Source organism: Neoarthrinium moseri (genome assembly GCF_022829205.1).
Source record: "Neoarthrinium moseri strain CBS 164.80 chromosome Unknown scaffold6_Wmoseri_CBS_16480, whole genome shotgun sequence".
Taxonomy (NCBI): domain Eukaryota; kingdom Fungi; phylum Ascomycota; class Sordariomycetes; order Amphisphaeriales; family Apiosporaceae; genus Neoarthrinium; species Neoarthrinium moseri.
Window position 1 is genome coordinate 235,424 of NW_026055120.1, and position 23,028 is coordinate 258,451.

The 23,028-nt window shown below is 52.8% G+C and overlaps 6 protein-coding genes across 6 annotated transcripts; 3 read left to right on the forward strand and 3 right to left on the reverse strand.

Annotated features, from left to right (window-relative positions):
• Positions 1-448: 448 nt before the first annotated feature.
• JN550_002640 (uncharacterized protein) lies at positions 449-2,519 on the reverse strand (the record flags this gene model as incomplete). Its single annotated transcript, XM_049313958.1, has 7 exons — positions 449-877; positions 931-1,047; positions 1,102-1,153; positions 1,208-1,254; positions 1,320-1,375; positions 1,429-1,587; positions 1,643-2,519. The coding sequence occupies 7 exons, from the start codon at positions 2,517-2,519 to the stop codon at positions 449-451; spliced, it is 1,737 nt and encodes a 578-aa protein (XP_049175165.1).
• Positions 2,520-3,404: 885 nt separating this feature from the next.
• Positions 3,405-4,582, forward strand: JN550_002641 (uncharacterized protein; the record flags this gene model as incomplete). Its single annotated transcript, XM_049313959.1, has 3 exons — positions 3,405-3,825; positions 3,881-4,179; positions 4,238-4,582. 3 exons carry the CDS (start codon positions 3,405-3,407, stop codon positions 4,580-4,582), a joined length of 1,065 nt encoding a protein of 354 aa, XP_049175166.1.
• Positions 4,583-5,705: 1,123 nt separating this feature from the next.
• On the forward strand, positions 5,706-7,262 carry JN550_002642 (uncharacterized protein; the record flags this gene model as incomplete). Its single annotated transcript, XM_049313960.1, has 2 exons — positions 5,706-6,195; positions 6,253-7,262. 2 exons carry the CDS (start codon positions 5,706-5,708, stop codon positions 7,260-7,262), a joined length of 1,500 nt encoding a protein of 499 aa, XP_049175167.1.
• A 4,363-nt stretch (positions 7,263-11,625) lies between these two features.
• JN550_002643 (uncharacterized protein) lies at positions 11,626-13,477 on the reverse strand (the record flags this gene model as incomplete). Its single annotated transcript, XM_049313961.1, has 5 exons — positions 11,626-12,087; positions 12,130-12,627; positions 12,736-13,231; positions 13,367-13,388; positions 13,456-13,477. 5 exons carry the CDS (start codon positions 13,475-13,477, stop codon positions 11,626-11,628), a joined length of 1,500 nt encoding a protein of 499 aa, XP_049175168.1.
• Positions 13,478-14,363: 886 nt separating this feature from the next.
• JN550_002644 (uncharacterized protein) lies at positions 14,364-14,804 on the reverse strand (the record flags this gene model as incomplete). The annotated part of the gene is made up of 1 exon (XM_049313962.1): positions 14,364-14,804. The coding sequence occupies one exon, from the start codon at positions 14,802-14,804 to the stop codon at positions 14,364-14,366; it is 441 nt and encodes a 146-aa protein (XP_049175169.1).
• Positions 14,805-16,404: 1,600 nt separating this feature from the next.
• On the forward strand, positions 16,405-17,306 carry JN550_002645 (uncharacterized protein; the record flags this gene model as incomplete). The annotated part of the gene is made up of 3 exons (XM_049313963.1): positions 16,405-16,485; positions 16,539-16,939; positions 16,991-17,306. The coding sequence occupies 3 exons, from the start codon at positions 16,405-16,407 to the stop codon at positions 17,304-17,306; spliced, it is 798 nt and encodes a 265-aa protein (XP_049175170.1).
• Positions 17,307-23,028: the final 5,722 nt, after the last annotated feature.

The window sequence follows — 23,028 nt, forward strand, 5'->3', positions numbered from 1 at the left end:
TCGTTGACGGACGTCCGTCAACAAGCTGGCAATAACTGCGGCGCTCCGGTTCGAAGCAATAGTATGCCTTCTCGGGCTCTGAACCCTATGCTGTAGTGCCCACTAATACCCCTGCCTGGATTCAGGCAGGTATATTGTGGTATGAATAGGCGGTAATGTGATCGAAGTGTGGTTTCGAACTGTATTCCATCAGGTGCTGACCATTATTGGTTGTAAATAGGCAACTATTGGTAAATTAGGTAGCTAACACGGTTGTGTCTCCCTATGATCCACGGAGCTTTGCTTCAGACTGTGGGTCATCCATGGCGATTACATGCAGGTTAACTCTCTTGAAGACATCTCCAATCGAAACTGGTTTCTTGACATTTTTCCACCATCTCCTCCATCTTTCATACGTGACTTGCATCTGCTTCTTCTTCGCAAAAGTATTTCTCGTTAGGCCAATCCATCACAAGATTGTCCAATCATCTAACCCCATGGATGGTGGAGGTTGCGCATTATGTAGGACATTTTGAAGCCACGCCCTGACAGAGTCTGCCGTCTCGGGCGGCCGCGCAGTCCCATCAGCGTTAGCAGACGATGGAGCCCCATCATTTGAATATCTGAATCCTTGGTTCGTGGTGGCTTCGTCAAGGAGCTCTTGAAGCGATGGCCGATCTTGTGGCCGACGCGCTAGGCACTTGACGATCGTGTACCGCAAGCGCCTGTCCACATATTGCCAAGGCGACCTGCCGTCATTTCTCAGCACTGTTCCGTACGAGAAGTGGTTCCAGTTCTTAGATCTGTCTTCGCCGAATGCTCTGTCGTACCGCAGGTGGGTGTCAGCTCCCCAAGGCGGGTTGATGGGCTTGCAGCGAGTCATCAAGCTCCACATCGTCTATTTGTTGTTAGTGGTAGTTCGTCTCTTGCTTGATAGACAGAGCTACGGACCAAAGCTACCCCCCAGATATTTGTTGCTACTCCATAATTTCCACAGATTGGATCGTCACATATATCGGCACCCCACATGTTTGGTGCCCATGCATCCCACGTAGAGTCAAATTGCTCCTAAAACTTCAGGTGAGTTTGCGATGGAGATAACGTCTGGACACATTAACTCACGGGTGCCCAGTTACCATTCTTTCCTGACACACGTCGTCGCTCATAATACCAGCTTGGTATCATTTGTTAGCAGCAAAGTCTGATCGAGCAAGCTGGTTTTACTTACTTGCACTTCTGCGGCTTGATCTTTTCTGCGACCCCAAAATCTGCAAGCTACAAAGGGTAAAATATTAGATTGACCCTTGATATGATGGCCTGTCGTAACCGATCAGGCTTACCTTTAATGTTGGACATATGATATGCTCGTTATCAGGATCTGGATCGGCGATTAAGACTATCGAAGATATCAGAAATTTTGACACAGCATCAGTTGGGTGGGTTCGGTACTGTTTTGAGGGTCGATATCGAAATGCACGAGGCGCCTTATCCAGCGCTGTCTATGACCGGCCGGGATCACTTCCGTCAAATCACCTTTGATGGCTGAGTTCTTCCGATCCGGGTGAAACTTGTGAACTGGATATGCAAGAGCGATACAAGACCTGATTACTATGGTTCGTTAGCATTGAAATTCTCAGTTGTCATCTGAAACAGTGTGGCTTACAGCATAACCAGAAGGACCAAAGCACGTAGTTAGGGACTTCAAGTCGCATGTCAAGACATCTTTGGATCATCTGACCAAGGTCGCCGTTCCCCATGTATTCTAAAAGAAGATAATTCCAGGGTTGCGTATCGCCTTCGTTTGTGCCAGGTTTTTCGGATCCCCGCGCATTCTCTGCATCCATCCAAGCTGTAAAGCGTTTGAAGATTTTATCAACCCTAGCATCGATTTGTGCATGGGTTAGTTGCTTCCTCCTCCGTTTGGGAGGGGGCTCCCCGACGACGCTGTCGTCATCACTTGAGTCGCTTTCATCGCTAGAGTCGTCTTGTGGTGGCCTTTCGTGAACGGTACGCTGCCTCAGCATACCGATGTCGTTTGATCCGAGCATATTTGTGATATGTTTGGAGCGCCGTAGCGTTCTAAGATGCCGCATTTCTCTACGAATATCTGCCTCGGGGGCAGGCCCTCCCAGCGGCACCTTGACAACGAACCGCCTGCCCCTGGCGGTGCGGTAAAGAAGAGCAAGACCATTACCCCCGAAGCCCAATGTTTTCGTGTAGGTGATACCCGGTGCTAACCCAAAGAGACTCTTGGCTTCCTGTAACCTTCTCCATGCATCTCTTGGGACGCCTTCACGGAGGTCAGTAGGAGCCCGGGCCTGGTCCAAATTCCTTCCAGGGTCGTCCACAGGAGGGCGCCTGTAAGGGATAAACCGAGGAGGAGCTTGGTTTGGCGGATTTGGATCTATAATAGGAAGACGTAGAGTCTCCCAGAGAGGCCTGCTGGCATCTTTGTCAGGATAGATACCAGCACGGTAGCAGCCCATCCTGAAAGCTGTCCATCGCACCTGCTGTAGATACCAAGCGCCAAGGTCAGACATGTTGGGTCTCTTCCGTTGCCCGTCGCCTAAGATATGGTACAGATGAGACAGATGTTGGAGACTTGTGGCATATCGATATACAGCGAGGCGTGTAGTCTTCTGATCTAGAGCTCTGATCATTCCGTTGTCTACCGAGCAAGTACTGGAGTCAAAGAACCACCTCAACGAACATGCCTCAATCGCGCGCGGCATTCTCGAAACAAAGCCTTAGGATACACTCAGGGATATCTCTTTGACCGCATTTACGCCAACCGGGAGCACTCTTCATGCAATTGTACTTCCAAGGGCTCTCCCCGCCTTGGCAGGTTCAACCGGTCTGGCATTACTAATGGCCTATCATCGCTTATATTTACCATCTTCACATGTGCATTTGAAGAATTACCTCTGAAGTCATTATGTCCTCCATACATCCATGCCATCCATCACAGAACGTATGTTGCAATCCGCTTACGATGCAGGCGGCCAATGAGGGGTTGCCTTGGCAGGCGTTTAGGGCAATTGCCCCACCATGCAGGAGAGTTGCCTTGGGAAAAGTGAATTGATTGCTCCCAGGGAAAGTCGTTCGGCTATGGTGGGTGCATAGGTCACAATAGCTGATGATTTGAGCCGGAAAAAAGTCCTTAAGAGCTCTTCATAAAGTGTCCCCGTTCGATCAAAGACGCGACCTTGGCGAGAATCGCAGCATCGTACTGGTGCAGTTGCAGGTTCCAGGTTGCCCCACCTCCGTCATCGGCCACGTCAAAATTCTGAATCAGGCGTTTAGGTGGGTGAACGCGCACCGGTGTCAGCCAGGGTCGAGGAACAAGACTTTAACACTTGTGATATCGTGTGGGAACTCGCCCTCGGGAATCTCGTCGCGGATCGACCAGCTAGGAACTTGTCGATATGGAATCATTCACCATCAGAACGCCCTGTTCCTCGGCGAACATCGGCCCCGGATTCGATGTGATCGGCCTGGCCCTGTCCATATATCTGGAGCTGGAGGTCACCATCGACCGCACCAAGACCTCGTCGCAGGAGCCATTGAACTGCCGCATCACCTATGAAGGGCAAGGAGAGGGCTCTGGGGAAGTACCCCTCGACCCGTCGGCCAATCTCATCACACGAGTGGCTCTGTACGTGTTGAGATGCCATGATCAGAGAGCCTTCCCCGTGGAGACCCATGTTCACATCAAGAATCCCATCCCTCTGGGTCGTGGCTTGGGGTCATCCGGCGCCGCTGTTGTCGCAGGTGTGATGCTGGGTAAAGAGGTCGGTGGCCTTGATCTGAGCCTTGACCGTCTGTTCGATTTCTGCCTGATGATCGGTGAGTCAACTCCAGCACTGGCACGCTGAGGATGGACATTGCTAATCCGGACAAGAACGCCACCCGGATAACGTTGGAGCTGCACTGTTTGGAGGTTTTGTCGGAACGTATTTGAAGCCATTGACCCCTGAGGATGTTGCTCGGGTTGAGATCCCTTTGAGTGAAGTGCTCCCAGCGCCAGCAGGAGGCGTCGACACCGGAGAGCGGCCACCTGAACCGCCCCATGGCATCGGACACCACATCAAGTTCCCATGGAGCAAGGAGATCAAAGCTGTTGCCATCATTCCTCAATTCCAGGTCGCCACCGCGAAGGCCCGTGAGGTGCTCCCAACACACTACCCAAGACAGGATGTGGTAAGTGGACCCACGAGATATCGGTAACTGGTGCTTCCCTATACTGACCTACCTGCAGACGTTCAACTTGCAGCGCATTGCGCTTTTGCCAGTAGCCCTAGGCCAGTCGCCGCCAGACCCTGATTTGATCTACCTAGCGATGCAGGATAAGCTGCACCAACAATATCGGCAGACCCTGATCCCTGGCCTGCAAGACATCGTCGAGTCTATGTCACCCAGCACGCAAGATGGCCTGTTGGGAGTGTGCCTGTCTGGTGCCGGCCCGACGATACTTGCACTAGCCACGAGCAACTTTGAGCAAATCGCGGACAGGATCATTAGCAGGTTCAAGCAGGAGGGTATTGAGTGCCAATGGTTGCTACTTGAGCCGGCGGAGGGTACCAAGGCGATCAGACCTGCCTGATACGTAGACAATGATACCCAATTCTGAAACGCATATCTTATCGCTCGCCTATCGTCAGAGATCCGAGGTACGGGTGATCATGAAGACCGTGACTAGTATTACGAATTCCAAAGCCACAGCTGCACGAGATAGACATGTCGCAACCCCGAACCCCTCCCTCGGATCTTTTGCATGCTCTAAAGGGGAGCTGAACAGTTGCCCCTCACGTCGAGTCGGCAGGGCTCCAATCACGTACATCCGCGTGAGTCGTTCACAGTTAAGTGCTGTTGATCAGTAACCTGGGGATGTAGCCTTACAACCTCGGCAAGTCTGGTAAGCATTTTCTCAAAGTAACCTCGACTTGAGGCAGAGTGATCGTCGATATCCCACTGGGAAAAGAACTGCACCATCCCTGGGCCAGGCTTGTCCAATCGCAACAGAATCAGCTGTAAAGAGATTACGGCGGTATGTGACCTCGTGTCGCCATGGATCCAAGCAGTCCGTGCATCGCCACCCCGGTTGACATGTGCCGGCCGAGATGAGAGTCATCCGGATTTGATCAAATGTGGTGATCCCACCCCAAAACCGGTATTCGCAGACACGGGCCCCCGGTCGCTTGGCCCTAGAGACTAGGGCCCGCCCGGCTTGCAACCGTCGCCCAGCGATAGCCTTGGTTCTCGCGTCCGTATTCGGCTCGGTGGGTTATGCTTATTGCAGCGGGCTGACTTGAAGTGCAACCCTGCCCATCAGCCTGTCGAACTTCGCCGTGGGGCGGGACCTGCATCCAAGGATGTAGGCGGTCACAATGCGCATCGCGTGCTGGGTTGCGAGCCGGGACGTGAGTGTGCGTCCACCCTGGGCGGATACGTCAGAAGTTAGTGCAATCCTGCAATATACCTCCCCTTGGGCGTGTTACTAATGGGAGCTTTTGTATAGATGTAATCCCAGATCTGTCGGTCCATTCAATTGGGCTCATGGAGGTTCCAGGGGTCGGAGGCGCAAGTGGCTGGCCACATGCAGAAGGCCGAGCGTGTATATCTGAAGAGAATCCCCCTTCGCTGGGAATGCGACCTCGGGACTCCCGTTCTCGCTTAATGTTATCGTCGGAATAGAAGCCACCGTAAGGGCTCCGAGAGTTCTCAAGATGGCCGCTGGTTCTTGGCTTTCACTCCTCGCTCTGGCTGCATCAAGTGTTGTTGCCGACTCAACATGTAGCGCCATTCGGTCTCTACACCCCAATCTGCCACTCGATCTGCCCTCGACATTAGACTACCTGGAGCACCAGACCGAGTACTGGTCGACCGCATGCGGAGACCTGAAGCCCACGTGTATCCTACAGCCTAAGTCGACCGAAGAAGTGGTGTCCATCGTGAAGGTCCTGTTGCAGAATAACGACACGTTTGCCGTCAAGTCGGGCGGTCACAACCCCAACAACTACTTCGCAAGCGTTTCGGGGGGCCCATTAATTTCAACCAAGAGCCTCAATGACATCTCGATAGACAACACCACAGGGACCGTGAGAGTTGGACCGGGAAATCGGTGGGATGATATCTCTGGTGCACTCGACGGGACTGGGTACACCGTAGTTGGTGGTCGAATTGGCAATGTGGGTGTGGGAGGCTATCTCCTTGGAGGTAAGATGTTTGGGCGTCCAGAATCCACGAACTTGAATGACTGATATCCACTCGTAGGCGGGCTGAGTTTCATGAGCACTGAGTACGGCTGGGCGGTCAACAGCATCCTTGAGTATACACTCGTTCTCGCCAACGCGACTGTGATCACGGTATCAGAGCAAAACCATCCGGACATCTTCCTGGCTCTCAAGGGCGGTGGCAATATCTATGGCATCGTGACATCCTTCCTACTCCAGGGCTATCCTCAGGGCGATGTCTGGGGTGGCAACCTTGTCTTTGACGCAAACGACGACACCACACCGAAGCTGTTGGCTGCTCTTCGCGACTTTACCGAATATTACCCAGACGAGAAGGCCGGGATCATCATGACTGCTGAGCGGACTCTAGGCACGCTGCTTGACATCTGGATTCTGTTCCTGTACTACAACGGCCCAGAACCGCCGGCCGGTATTTTCGACAACTTCACAGCCATTGCGCACACCATCGATAGCACCAAAACGCAGAGCATGAACTCCCTGCTGAGCGGCAACAACTGGGCTGTCCTCAAAGGCAGTGTCTACACCATTGGGACCGAGACAACCCCCGTGCCGAGCGAAGAGCACGGTCCAGAGGTCCTAGGGGCGTTGTACGACACCTGGGTCAACGTCAGCAATACGGCAGCTCTGGTCCCCGGAGTCATTGCCAGCATCGCATTCCAGCCCATGCCTAAGCGGATCGCCCAGCTTTCGAAGCAGAAGGGCGGCGACCTGCTCGACCTGGACGACAGCGTGGACCGCATCATCATGGAGCTCGACTACAGCTTCCTGTTCAACAGCGACTACGCCAAAATCGACCAGACCATGCAGGACACGTACAACGGGCTGAAAGACCACGTCACGGGCTTCCAGGAGCAAGGGAAGCTGGCCAGCGATGTGTACCTTCCCCTGTTCATGAACGACGGGTTTTACCGCCAGGATTACTTTGGCCGGCTGCGGCCCGAGAAGAAGGCCTTGGCTAGCGAGGTGCGAGACCAGTTGGACCCCGATGGGCTGTGGAGAGACAGGACGGGAGGCTTCAAGATTCTATAGATTCTACAGAAGTGGAAAAAATGTAGGTTGTAGATTTGGTTTAATAAACTTAATAATGTGAGATTTGCTCAACATTGGATATCAAGGTAGATGCATTCATCTGATCTCTTGATAGCACCACAAAGGGTATGCAGGAGCAGCTTCACGCTGGTAGCTCTTCTGGACCTGGCAGGAGTAGATTAAAGTGGTTCTTCTCTTTGGACTCGCCAAGTAACTACCCATCCGATATGTACCTACCTGGCTAGGCAAAGAAAGAGCGACATCTTAAGTCGTGATCTTGTCCACAAGATCAACAATCATGAATGCAAGCAGGTGATACCCGTTCGCTCAGTGTTGTCTAAGCCATCAAGGGTGTCCGTACAAGCTGTTCGTTACGAGTCTTGAGCATCCCAAGTAAGCTGGTCAGATCTACTCCGTGCAGGGCACGCCACATTTCGCCATGGCCATTTCCGCGCACTTGCGTCGACGTTGGCTCTTCATCCTCCTTCGCCTATACTTTCTTCATGACGATGTCTGCCTTTTCCTGCTGCTGTGGCAAGTCCAAATCTACGAAGCTATGACAGAGATCGCGCCGGCGACGGCATGGGTCTTCCCTTCTGAGTCATTCAAAGCGGCATTTCTCTGGCTCGGCACTCTGTTCAAGATATGGTTCCAGGTGCTCGACGTGGTGCATATCCTCGTTCTCTGGGTCATCCTGATGAGCACAACACCGAGATCACGAGGTGTTCTGCGCCGCGAGTTCTCGCTGGAGAACAAATTCCCCTTCACTGACATTATCTGGTCTGTGATAGCCGGCCTGGCACTCGTAATCACCATACGCGGCTTGAGGACCCCGTCGCCTACATATATCTTCATCAAGATGCCTTGGAGCGCTTCCCCGTGGTGGTGAAGTTTGCATCATCTCGGCAACAGCCGCATGACATTGAGGCCTACGAAACGTATATCATGTATCCAACTTTGGATGGCCTACCCAGAGCATTCAATTCCAGGAATTGGCCAGAAGAGTTCCCAGAAAAGCAGTCGTCTTGAGTGGTTTCAGTCATTGGGGTTGGGCCTCTGGGATTGGGCCTTTGGGCTTAAGTCGGTCGCGTCGGAGGTGTGTTCACCGCTTTCTGAGTTCGGGTTAGTGAGGGGGACCCCTGCGTCAGCGCTATCCAGCGAGCAGCACCTGGGCACGAGTGCGGTACGGCGCGATCTCAACTTGGGGTTGGAGGGGTCAGTTTTAAGGGTCAAGTTAAGTAATTGACATCTGGCATAATTGTATCGTGCACGGCAGACCCAGTGAGCTTCTCGCAACAGTCGACCTGCGAAACCGTGCTCTGCGGCATTCCATTTCCGACCGCGCATGGTATCCGCAACGATCTGTCCCCTCCTCGATGGACTTTCTCAAGTCGGCGGTGGCCTCCGCCATCGCCAAAGGCCCGCCCTTCCCCTATAACTTTGGCGACAAGGTCGACGTCGACGCGTCGATCTGGACGCTGTACAACGGCACGAGGCGGGTGAGTGACTACCCGTTACGTCCCACTGGGAACGCACAAGCACGACTTGGGACTGACACCGGCGCAGGAGGACGGGAGCAACTGCAGCATCTTTTCCTTCGACATTACCGCCAACAGGAACAGGGTTACCCTAGCCAAGAATGCTCTCAAGAAGCTGCGTACCATGCGACACCCCGGCGTCATAAAAGTACTAGATACTGTCGAGGTACGAGATATGGATACCAAGGCGACTTAGGTCTCGGTTGCTGACGAACGCCACTTAGACCGACACGTATATATACATTGCGACCGAACGAGTAGTACCCCTGAGGTGGCATGTCAAGAGAAAGAGCTTAAGCCCGGAGACGATCAAATGGGGGCTTTACAGTATTGCGGTATGAAACCACCAGAGGGACCGAATGGCCGCAAGGCGCTGGCTAATTTCCTGAAGAGCACAGTCAAGTTCATCAACGACGAGGGCTCATCGATACATGGTAACCTCAAGGTGGCATCCATATACACCTCGGAGAGCGGCGAGTGGAAGCTGGGCGGCTTTGAAGTTCTCAGTAACGTCAAGGATGACGATGCTGTTATCTATGTAAGTCGGCACGCGATCGGTCGCTCGAAACATGGCTTACACGTCAATCTAGACTTATGGCAGTTTGGTACCAGACTCGGGGCGGTACACGCCACCAGAACTCGCCCGCAACGGCTGGGATGCCATCAAGCGCAGCCCGCATTCTGCCATAGACTCCTACAATTTTGGAACGTTGATTTTCGAGGCGTTCAACGGCGATTTCGCTGGGCCAGACCAGGCCGGACAGACGAAAGGAATACCACCTACGATGCATGCTAGCTACAAGAGGCTTGTGAACACGAACCCGAAAGCCAGGATCACCGTTGGTGCATACCTGGAGCAAGGAAAGCGGTCTGGCAGCTTCTTCGACACTGCGCTTATCAAACTGACGGACGGGGTGGATAACTTGGGCGTCAAGTCTGAGGAGGAGCGGGAACAGTTCCTAGACGACCTCGATTCCCTGTCCGACGACTTCCCGGAAGACTTCTTCAAGATGAAGGTACTACCCGAGCTTTTGAAGTCTGTAGAATTTGGAGGTGGAGGACCAAAGGCGTTTGGTGTCGTCATGAAGATTGCTACGAAGCTCTCCAATGATGACTTTGACAGCAAGGTCCAACCAGTGGTTATTAGGCTCTTTGGAAATCCCGATCGTGCTATTCGGGTGTGTCTGCTTGACAGCCTGCCGCTCATGATCGATCGATTGCCGCAGAAGGTGGTGAATGATAAGATCTTTCCCAACATAGTAAGTTGACTGTCTCATCGCTTGCGCTACCTGCTAATCCTCGTTCAGGTGACGGGCTTTACCGACGTGGCTCCAGTTGTCAGGGAGCAGACCCTGAAGTCGGTGCTGGTCATCATCAGCAAGCTCTCGGATCGTGTCATCAATGGTGAACTGCTGAAGTACCTTGCAAAGACGGCAAATGACGAACAACCAGGCATTAGAACGAATACCACAATATGCCTTGGCAAGATCGCCAAGAATCTGGGGACAGCAAATCGGACAAAGGTGCTCATCGCGGCGTTCACAAGATCGTTACGAGACCCATTCATACATGCTCGCAATGCGGCTCTTATGTCGCTAGGCGCCACCTCAGAGTTCTTCTCAGATGAGGATTGCGCAAGCAAGGTGATGCCCGCCATTTGCCCATCTCTGATCGATAAGGAGAAGATGATCAGAGACCAGGCTGTGAAGACATTGGACATTTATATGCAGAAGATCAAGAAGGCTGTCGCAGCCATGCCAGACACGGCACTTCCACCACAGGCCGCCTCAGAAGGAGCCGGCCCACGCATGAGCACTCCTCAACCCGGCGAGGCATCGTCGTGGGCTGGCTGGGCCATCTCCTCGTTTACCAACAAGTTGTCGACTGCGGCAGGGGAGATTGAGCCTTCGACAAGCAACGGGGCAACGACACCAACAGCCCGGGTCACATCACCTCCAGCATCAGCTCGCCTGGGTCCTCCTACCTCATCCGCCTCCACCCTCCACCGGCAAGCCGTATCCCCGCGGCCATCCACCTCGATGTCTCGGACCTCCTCTACCTCCAACGCCGAGTCTTACTTCAAGGACCCGGAACCAGCAGACGACGGCGGTGATGCGTGGGGCGACATGGGCGATATGGACGACGACCTGGATGCTTGGGGTGACGAAAACTCGGACGCCACACCCGCATCTAGCATCAAGGCCGCCAAGCCCGCGAAGAAGGAGACCGTCGTCTCGCCCGCGCCGTACGACGACGGCTCGGAGCCCGACTTCGCCGGCTGGCTCGCGGCACAGGCGCAGAAGAAGTCTGGCGGCGGCGGCGCCAAGCCACTGCCCAAGGGCCTGGCCAAGAAGCCTGCGGCCAGCAAACCCGTCGCGGCGTCGAAGCCGAAGCCCGTCGTCGCCAAGAAGATCGACATGAAGCCCAAGGCGGCCGACGATGACGACGGGTGGGGCGACGGGTGGTAAGATAGGCAGGGCAATAATTCCCAGATTGGGTCGATTCGCTGAAATTTGGCAAGCAAAGAGGCATGGCACGGCAAGGCGTCTTGGTGTAGTGCATTTGTGGGGGTTTTGGATCAAGGTACCGAGTACCATCCCACCACGGGACAGTGGTGGGATGACGGCGAGTAATAGAGTTGATCAAGATTCCATCGCGCCGGAGGCGTCTCTGTCAGGTATTCGCCCGTGCTCTATAGACGAGATATGTAGAGGTAGGCCTGGGTGGCCAGACAACTTACAGCCAGGCGCCCAGGACCGAAAACAAACAGCCGATAAATCAACCACCAACGCCTTAGCCAACGTGGCCCTGCCGTAAAGTACCAGTCAATCCTCATTGAGAACATCGCCGCCCTCCGTAGCAGTTTCTGGGCCCTGTCTTCCTCCCTCGTGATCCGGGAAATCAACCACCACCAGGTTACTTTCGCCACTGATCACGACCTGACTGTCAACGCTACCTACTGGGAATCCAGGGTTGCGAACGCCGAATACGTCATTACTCCGCCCAAACACATCTCGTTCGTTACTCTGTCCGCCTACGTATTCCACGCTGCCATGCTCCCGGTCGGAGTCGCTCCCACGCGGGGCCGACATGACAGCGGCGGCCTCGGTATGTGTCGCCAACCCTCCCTCCTCTGGGTGCCGATGGCGCCTGCGCTCCCACTCGACGGCTCGCATGCTGGCGCGCTCGGCATAGTACCGGCGTAGGGCGTCGAGGGCCTCGGCGGCGGGGCGGTGGTAAGGGTCCCGCTGCAGCTCGGTGTGCAGCTCAGAGGGGTCCCCGCCATCCTATCGCGGGCCCTCGGAGTAGTCGTTGAGCGCGACGCAGACGGCGCCGCGGTGGTGGCCGTTGTACTGGCGGATGACCTGCTGCGAGTGCAGCTCCCAGAGCCGCGCGTAGTGGTCGGAGCATGCAGTCACGAGGTACGCCGAGTCGGCGCTGAAGGCGCAGTCCCACACCCAGCGCTGGTGGCCCTGCAGTGTGGCCTCGAGCGGGTAGGGCTTCGGGGCGCCGGCGCCGTTGAGGTCCGGGGCGGTGGGATCCGAGGTGGGCGAGGGGTTGGGGAAGTTGACGCCGTTGAGCACGCTGTGGGTTCCGTTGGTCGAGGTCGAGGCGTTGTGTACGGGCAAGGGAGTCTGGGCGGCCGGGTCGACGTCGGCCACCTCCCAGATCTTGGCAGTGTGATCCGCGGAGCAGGTAGCCAGCTTCTTGACGTCGGGAGACAGGAGGATTCGGGTGATATACTCCTTGTGCGCCGAGAAGTGGGTTACGGGCAACAGTTGCGTGTGGTCGAAGTTCTGGATCAGGGCCCAGACGAAGACGTTGCCCTGGAGAAACATGGACCGTTAGCGAGGCTCAGCGCATATGCGTTGTGTGCAAGTCTATATACAATATACAGATATGGGTAGCAATATGAAGGGGAGCGTTCGACGTACGGCATTGTTGGCAGCACAGAGCAGACTCCCGTCGCTGGCGACGGTGACGCTGCTAACGCTGACGTCCTCCTCGGGGATCAGCTCGTGGCTGCAGTTGTTCTCGGCCAGGTCCCAGACCCTGACGCTGCCGCTGCGGTCGCAGCTGATGATCTCGCCCTGGTTGGGGTGGATGACGACGTCGTTGGCGGGGCTGCCGTGGTTGTAGCTGCGCTGGATGGTGCCGGTGCGGGTCTCCCAGATCTTGACGGTGCCGTCCTCGCTCGAGGTCACCATCCACTTGCCCTCGCAGTGGAAGGCGACGCCGGTGATGTTGCCCGTGTGGCCCTCGAAGGTCAGCAACGGGTTCGGGTTGGTCGACTTGATGTCGTAGAGCTTGACCGTGTGGTGGCCGGCGGCGGCGAGGAAGCGCTTGTCGGGCGAGATGCAGAGGCGGTTCACCTGCGAGTCTGGGTGCTGGATGGTGCGCGAGCAGATGCCCGAGAGGGCCTCCCAGAACCTGAATGACGGTCAGTCAGCCGGTCTAACCGTCGCCGGGGTCGAGCAGACTCTCGGCCGCGTGCCATCTGTTCGTTGGCGCATCAAGGCCGTGGCCACGGGGCCACGGGGGACGAGACGAGGCTGGCAAACATACCTGATCGTGTGGTCATATCCGGCTGCGCGGAAACAGTTGGTTAGTTGGGACGTGGGATGCACGCAACAGGCAATGGGGACGACACTCACCAGTGCAGAGAATAACAGACATGTTGGCTCTGTCAAACGCCCGTCGCCAGGCTGGCGCTTGTCGTGAAAGTTGGGTGCGAGAGTAGAGCCGGCAGCTTGGAGTTGAGAATAGGATGCGGTTTGAGCAAGTCCCTCCCGTGATAACCAGCACCGTAACTAACTTACATTGGATAGCTAGTGAAACTAGCCGAGCTTGGGTGCTTTTTAGCCTAGGCCTAGGCATCCTGGTAGACAGCTGCAGGTCCACGGGTGGGGGATGGGGTGGCGGGACTGCACTGGAGGTTAGGTCTTAGCTGCAAGGCTGACAACCTTGCAACCTGCCCAGGTGACCGCCAAGTTTAAATCTCGAGCCAACTACTTCCAAGGTTGAGGTGGTCCCTGGGGTGCGGGCAGTCGTGATGCCGTGCTTATTTCAACGTCCGACTCGCCCATGTCACCAAAAGTTCCGGTGCATTGGGGCTGTCGGTCATGAATTTCACGCGCAGTCCCTGTACCCTCCGCGCAACTTTCTCATGGCGAGCGCGCGAGTCTCGTGCCCATGTTGAACCTTGTTTGGCCTTGGTCCTGGGTCTAATCTACTCAGCCCGTGTCTGTCGATGTTCCGACTAGGGCCCTTAACATATCCCTTGGAATGCAGCCATCCCTGTACACCTAGGCATCTGTCTGCATCGTATTTCTCTCTCTAGATACCTCGGCTAAATGGTCTGTCACCAAGGGTAATAGTGACACGTCGAGGTTGTGTCTACTGTCCTCGTGCATGCATCTAACGCCGGCACCGCCTTTGGAAAACGGTCTGCCAGTGAGCTGGCTAGTTTTAAGCCTTCACAGCTATAGTGCAAATGAGATGTAAAAAGTGGCGAACAGGACTCTGTTGCAACCCATAAAAGCCTCTTGGGCGCCCAGCGCAGTCACAATAATTGGGCTGCAATCATGGGCAGTAGTAGTATACCAATCAAGCGGACACTGCTGTGCCCCGATGCCGCTACTCCTGAATGTTTCTTCTCCGCCCGCCCGACACCTGCTCCAGTCCAGCACTGCATGCCGATATCGAGCCCGCTTCGATTGACGTTGGCCAACTCGGCCTTGACACATCGACTCAGCCTTTTCAAGTCCTCGTCGCCCTCATCTTCGTCCACAGGGGTCGTGTAATTGCAAATGGCCCAGCACCTGTCGTAAGGCTCGCGAGCATGCCCCAGAGGTTTACCGCAGCATTTGCGGAATTGTACCTCGGCTCCGGTAGTGATATCAACAGAGCATAGGTTGCCATCTTCCGGCGGTTCAAAGAACATCTCGGCGAAGTCGTTTAGAGGGCACGTGAAGCTGTCGGCCCGCACTTCCACTGAAAGCATGATTTGGTTTTGTGTCCGATGGTATATCTTGCTCGTTGGAGTGTAGCAAAGTGGTAAACTAGATCTAGGGGGGATTGACGAAGAGTAGATGGATGGCATGAGAGACCTGGCACTAATATCATATGGAAATGACATAGCACACTGACATAGAACGGACTACGTCTGTCGTTGGGATGCAAGAGATTCTGCATGACGTAAATATCTTATCCAAAGACAAGATAGTGGTTGCTGTGCCACTTGTTGGACTACCAACAAGATGGCTGTGGGAATGGCCTTCGGTTCTAATGGCGCGAGGCGTCCAATCAGCTTCGTACGAATGCAAAGTTGGAGTTATGGAGGTTGATCTATTACGAAATATGATATGATTACATATTCTCTAAGGGAGCGTTCTCTCGTTTAGCGAAAGTCCCCGATGCAATACACATACTACCCTTTCAGACTGATATAAGTTTGTGTCTTCCTAAGGCCGTATTCAGCGTGGAATGCATACCGAAACGTGCATAACAGCCAGACCCATCACTTATAGACCAAACAAAACGGAACCAACACGCCTAAATTTGGAAGGTAGGTAGAAGTGTAGTGACAAATGCGTCGTAGAATATGGCATAGTTTGGCCGCAAGCCTTCAGGTTTGCTACGTCATACTACTTGCCTTTCTGCAAGTGGCGACCCGCATAGATGTTATATACATTTCCTCGATCCCTACAACTTAGATCCTAAAGCCTAGCTATATGTTTATCATGAAATCTGGTCAGGGCAATCACAGATATATTGGCACAATAACGTCACGGCTACACTATACCATATGGGATTGAGATGATCCATAAACCTGCACCTCAATCAAAACCAAGAAGTTGACTATATAGGGTGTTCAGGGAATAATCCACAGCCACCGCTGCACGCTTCAGAAAACGGGCCGAGATCGCCGAGATCGACTTGTGGCTACCAAGATCAAAACCCTGCGCTGATTTAAAATAACAGCATCATATCATCTTCAGGTGGTTTTAAGTACCATTGACTTCCGGATGGTGAAACGAATCTGCCGTAGAAAGCGAGAACTGAAATCAACTTCATTCGGATCGGTGTTAGGAACATACCGATGTACTCCTACCATGCTAAGCACCTCAAGTACTTCACATGTACTGTGGTAACTGGCTTGGATAAATGAATGAAAGGATGGAGAGAAGGAAGGGCGTCCTTGTAGTGTTGGTACAGATATGTATATGGTCTGATCCTGGCCGGAGAATCCTGCCTGCGCTGCTCCTATTGGCACTGGATATCCCCATGTATCAAATCCACCGATGTCACCAATCATATCAGGACTGAAAGAGATAATGCGTATGATTTCAAGCCTCCATCATATTATCATATTGGACGTACACTCTGACACCGTTTCTAGCTGCATCTACTCAATCATGTATATAAAGGCGCTCATGGCTCATGAAGTAGTGTTCCAGTAATATTTCACATTGTGTGCTACCGAAGTAAGTGCACTGGGGCTGTTAAAAAACTTAAGATTCTGAAATATGACCATGACGCATTTATTATTATTATGGACTCTGGTGGTCTACCAAGCGTTACGGGTGTTCGCAGGCGCTCTCATGGCAGGAAATCGGCCACTGTCCGAGCTCATTTCACGGGACCCAGCCTGTGATTTCACTTCATATCATGAGCCAGGCACGGTATGTCTTCGCAATCAGATAACTCGGATGGCACTTTGATTGACACGCCATAGAGTGTATATGGGTGCCCGGTTGCCAATAAACTGGACAGCGAGGAAACGTGCAAGGGGAGCATACCCAGGGAATCTGATAAGGATCGCGGATGCTTTGCCTATTTCCAAGTTAGAGTTGAATTCGGCCTCGGAAGAGAGGTGCCGTTCACGAATGGGGTGTGCGATGCCCATCAGGAATGCAAGCTAGACGACGGCGAGACACACACGCAGTCCCGGAGCTGGAGCTTCAACGTTGGACTAGAAGTCGGCGTTGATGGCGATGGACCAGCAAAAGCTGCCTTCTCGGCTGGTTCCTCCGTCTCCTGGACAGAGTCGTTGGCGTACACTACCGCCAAGTCTCTTACCAAGCCAGATAACTATAATGGGTGTGGCCAGTGGACGTTTATCCCATATTCTGTAACGTAAGCAGCCAACCGCATGTTTCAAAACAGTGCGACTCTAATACTTTCTAGGTCTTGCGGCAGCCTGTCGGCTGCCCCTGTGAAGACGAGTGGCACGGGGACATCGTGTGGCATGGGTGTTGGGTGTACGGGCCTCTCGACACCACAATGCGATAAGGACAAAGCCCAGACAACCAAGAACTGGTGCACCACGACGGGCGTCACTCTGGATGGGAAGAACGTCGGCGCTATAAAGTTCATCAGGATCAATTGCACCACGCAGCAGCCGCTCCAAGATGGGCAACCGGCAGTCTACTACTGGAAAGGGGTTTCCAAGCACCCAGGCTTTAAGTCAACATGGCCTCCTCCTCCATCAGCACAGGGATGAGGCTAACTGATAGTCTGGATCGTCATATTACTGATGAGATGAGTCACTCCGGCGTTTCTCAGGTTGAAGATAGTATGTCACCCAGCGCAGATTGGCGAGGAAAGGTCACTTGTGCTGGCTTAAACATTGGTACGCAAATAGAATTGTTCATGAATGTTCAGATACGGGTGTAGTTATATGAACTGCAGATTGCTAGCTGAACTTTACTGGTGACTTCATATCGTCTAGGCTTTCTCTTGCTAGTTATATTGATCTGCCAAATAGAGTGTCCCTCAACGCCTTCCGGTATCTGTATCCTAGTGAATGATGTGGCAATCTACAGAGTCAGAACCTGCTCCTCAACACAAATCAATCGTCTCCAAGGCTACTACGATAGTTTGAACGGCATCTCCAGCTGACCAGACACCACTAAGACCAAAGTCTCAAGCAATAGAGGGATAAGCTTCAGCCTGGAAAGTACAGACCCTATATTGTATTGTTGACCCACCTACCCTTGGTGGCAATTCTGCCTACCGAAATCTTGAAGCTGTCTAGCCAATGCGCACTGCCCACGCAACCAATTGTGTATCCCGCCAGAAACGCCAGCTCAATGTGGTGACGAACCGTTCTAGCTTTCATGGCTGCATTGCCTGCAATGCGACGCGCACCTAGCCCGTGTGCCACAAGGAGCATACCATCTTGCTACGATGGCCCAATGGTTCATCCCACTTATAAACGAACGAAGCCCTCGTCACTGTCGGGGGCCTCGCTGATTGGAGGACTCATTTCCATCTGGATAACGAGGCATCGATGGTATAGATTGATCGATACGTGTCTCATTGGCAAGTGTAGCGATTTGCGGGCAGCCTCTTGGACATGGTTTGGACATCAAAAAGCTGCCTCTACATGCAGTGCATACTCGCGGCGTACCCCTGGTAATATCAGCTGGGAAATCATTAAAACTCAAGACTAGACTTACCCTGCTCCTCTCAGTTTACTACCTTGACATACCGTACATATGCTATACACCCGACCGCCAACGCAGCAGTAGTTGTTGTCGTATCTAGCCTGGTATGCTGTCGCCATATCAATTTTGAGTCTTTTGTTTCGATATAAAGCAGTGTTCACGATGTATAGAGTCGTAGTTGAATCTGTTATTGGCCCTATTTCTTCGAGGGCCTTGACTTTATATCCGGTAATTTCACTCTCCTGTGGAGTACGACGCACATTCATTCCTGGTCATTGCGACGTTCCGCCTGGTTTGAAAGTCAAATTTGCGAGACACACAGCAGCGCGTTACAGCACTTTTCTATTCAACCTGTCTGTCGATCCTCTTGCGATCTGATTACTTTCGGTTGCCTCACAAGTGACCACTCATCTTCTAACAACACCCTGAGTTCGAGGAGGACGAAAGGTCTCTGATGTCTGACAGTATCAGGCTCCGGGGCTTTGACCCTACCGCGGCATATCCCGCCACTTAGCCAAGTTGTACCGCTGCGGTTATGAGGAGTGAAACCTGAAGGCAGCTGACGTTTCTGTGTCGACTCAGCCTCCCGTCTCCTCGTCAGACTCACCGAGTTGCAAGCCATCTTCACCAGAAGGGTGCCACGCTTTGCTGAGACTGACGACAACTCTAAATCGTCGTCTTAGGTCGCGCTAGGAGCATTTAGTACTTCATGAGATGCCAGTTACAGCATTTGAGATCATGCGCAAAACCGTACCTGTCATGCCTTCTTGACCGCTTCAACCCTTTTTCTGCACGCTCCCGCCAAGAAGTACACGTAGGTGGATCGAATACTTCGGTGACACAAACCCCATCGCGACATGGCAGTTTAGGTGCGCCGTACCATTCAAGTACACGGGCTATGCGGGCTTTTAGTATTGCACACTACGACGACGTAGCAGTGAGGCTCGGCCCGCATCATTTACATCCCATCATTCGTCGCGTACGTACTACATGTACTTATCCTCCAACAAATGCGGACGTTGCACTCTTCAACGTGTCACGGGAGGCCGCTTGAGGCCGTCTCGTGGAAAATACCCGACCCTAATCCTGTTGTACTCTACAATGTTTAGTCACATTCCTTTCAGCCTGCGTGAGGTGTAGATTGGTTTTTTGTCGATACCCCGATTTTGCGCTGGCGGAAGGACTGTAACAATTGTTATCGTTGATTGTTTGACTCCAGGCAAGCGACACAAAACCCAAAGTTCTCGAAGCCTCAGAGAGCTAAGAGACCAGGCCAACAGGACTCGAACTAGCGAGGGGGTGGCCAACAGCTGGGCAATGCAGGTTACCTCACCCCCAGTCGAAGCAAGCGACAGCCAAGGAGCGACTAGCACCCGCTGGCACCAACACATAAGCTACATTGCGTACGTCCTTGATCATAAGTATCGGCATTAGAGAGAGCAACTTAATTCGTCGCACAAACCCCTTGCTGTTCAACTAAGCCATCTCTTGGGACCCTCGCAGGCCCTTTCCCTTTCAACTGCATCATGTATCACGCCACTGTGTCTATTAAAATTCCCCTTGGAACTACTTCAGCATCTTGCACTACTTGCAAGAAGCGCCTGAATTCTTCTGGCTAACCGAGGACCCTCCCCAACCTTGGTCCCTTCGTTTTGGTGACGGTCTCGGAGATGACGAGCTTGGTGTGGTTTTTGTGGTGGCCGCCCGCTTCTCGGCGCTGCTCTCCACTGGCCAGACGAAACCCCGAGCTTCACATGTTTGGCATTTCCATACTCTGTACCTTTATCTTAGCAAATGGACGTTATCACCTCTAGCTCATATACTTACTTTCTAGCTGCCCCACAACAACCAGGACACGGATCTGGCACAAGACTCAACTCACCAATACCGATATCGCACAGGTCGTAGTCTTCAGCTGTGAAGTCTTGAAGTCTATGTTCATACGTGACGTGACGGGTTGATTCCACCGGAGGTTGCTGAGACATGATTCTTCCCTTGTATCGCTACGATATATGAGTCTTCGCTAATTTAATCTCCGCTAATTCAACAAGGATTCAGCCGCTCTGAGTCGAAAATATTTGAGTCAGACTTCGTGGCAAGTCGCTCTTAAATAGACATTGTGACATTTTCGCCTACCCCTGAGATTTATTACTTTTAACTTGCCAGTGATACTTTTTGCTCCCTCTCTCACTGACACATGCTGTTCCTAATCCGTGCTGGTTGGGTTGCGTGCAGGTGCCGTTTTCGTGAACCGACCAGGTGACATATTTGATCGTCTAGGGTTGTCTCCCAACTCCAAACTTGAGTTAGCGTGAGGCAACCACTAAGTCCTAGATATCTGATCCAACAAGAAGGCCCTGCCACCCCTTTTATGGGCAGCCTAATGAACAGCGAGTGAATCACGAGTCGCCGGCATTGAATCTAACTGTTTATTGCCACTCACCGCCGTCCAGTATGAGCCTGCGTCAACGACCCGAATTTTTTGACCTTCTTGGCATGCTGGTACATGAGTTCTCATCACATAGGCAGTTGTATCTACTGTGTTAGGCACCTGCTCCATACAAGTATGCAATCTACTCAGAATCACTGGGGCACCAATCGCATGGCTTTAATGGTGTTATCCAGTGGGAACGCGGGATTCGTACCAAACTTCCGACGGTGTAAGTAAATGCTGCTATCCGCTTCCGCCTGCTTTGTTTGAATTTCCATCCATGCCGGCTAATTGTGACCACCAAGGAGACAGCGCGTATGGACTGTCGCTGCTTGCTCGGAATGCGACCCAATGATGAGCAACCACAACATATAACCCAGCTTCGAGATGGCCTACTCGTCTTCTTTCCAATCTGTTCCTAGTGGTGTTACGCAGGTGGCCGGATTATCAATCCAATTTCAGGCCAAACACACTACTGATACGTTTTGAAAGTTGCAGAATGTTGTCTGTGTGATATGGATGATCTCAAGTTCGCTCACGGAACTGTAGCATCCGAGGCGCTATGTTGATTCGTCTGAAGGCCTTCGCCCCCCGCCAGCTTGTGTACCTCCGAATGCCGACGGGAGGGTTCGTACCGCGAACGAACCATGCTTCGGTCTGATACTTGTAGTACCATGCCACGCAAGTGCCCCTGGGCCTCGGCCACTTCCGAAAGCGGAGAGCACTGCCCACTCCCGTCTGCGTTACTTCAACTCAGCGGATTCTCTCACGATCGTGGTCAGATCTAGGCTCTATATCGGCACAGTGCCACCAGAGGCTTTTCTTGCTGTTGAGATCGCCCGACTGATATGTCTTCTACTTAATGTACCCATGCGAGAACCCTTCGAGTCCTCCAGCTTGTATCACATTGATCTGACGGTCTACTCGCGACTCCCCAACCCAAATCAGATTTTCATTCCCTCAATTCTTGTTTCATTCTCCAATTTGATTTCTTGCCTTGACTTCAAGGTAGCTATGTGCGTAAACTCTTAACGTTGAATGAACAGAGAAAATGCACTCATAGCACGTCTCGATATTCGCAGAGCCAACCTCCATATTTGGCTGTCCGAGCAGATCATCGTATTATTTCCCAAACGCCGATCTTCTACAGGTACTACAGGATTGATCCATCTTTATAAACGCTGATTGCCATTGCCAAAAGTAGGTTGGCTGCTCGAGTCGTTGTCTTCGCTCCACCACTTGTTTTCAAGGAACCAAGGTTACCTCGCCTCATCTCTTGCCACGATGTCCATCGCAACGATATACACAGTAAGAAGAGGCCTCACGATCGCCTTCACTCTCCCCTTGTACTACTGCCAACATCGAAGAATAGATCGGTCAAAAACTGTGTTGTTGGTGCATGCTGGCAACTACTGACGGTCCCTCTGAAAAAGATCAGATTAGCTACTGCTCTACGGCAAATCTTGCCTAGAGTGCCCATGAGAATACATTGGCGGCATTCGGAGCCGATCATGTGGTTCCCATAAGAACCATTCGGAGCAGGTGTATCAGTCAACTGACTGGCTTCACCCCGCCTTACCATGGCAGCCTGCGATATTGCTACCGACGTTTCCGTGTCACAGAGCTCAAGAGAACGGGGGACGCCTAGCGGTTGCCTCGTTAATTTGGTGGGCGAACCACTGCTTTCCCACCTGGCCATGGGAGACGTTGGCCACTTCGACCCGTTCCATACGGCAAAGGCAGCAAGACACTTTTGGTCCCATGACGGAGACAAGTCCTTCTGCAGACATGGCATCTTTCTTCGCCACAATACAGTACCACGTATCTGCTGGCAAGGTTCCTTGCTGGAATGCCTCTTGAAGATAACAATGTACAGACGTACCGAATTTATGATACTGTGCCGTCCTTTTAGGGCCCAAAGGTAGCGTGGAAAGCGACCGCATTGAGCGGGGAGTACATCACATGGACTTAATCTCGCTCCCAGCCTCAGCTTTTTATTTGTCCATGAAACCAAAATATCCCCAGGTCGCGGTTAATGGGTAGGCAGATACTAACGCGCTAGTATCTGACACCTCTTGGGTCCTCTAAGATACAATTGAAACAATTCTGCATTGTAAGATGTTCATCGACATGGAAGACACACTTTCGATGGATTTAATATAGGTATTTGTCGATATCTATGCAAGTTATGCGTGTAGTCGCAAGGCCAAAAGAATATAGTACCCATGCAATAGTGACCAACTCTACCTCCGTGGTCTTCCAGCTCTTGTTGTTCCTGAACCATCAGCCGGGGCGAAGCTCGTCACTTGCAATGTCAAAATCCTACGGCATCGGTTGCATTTTTT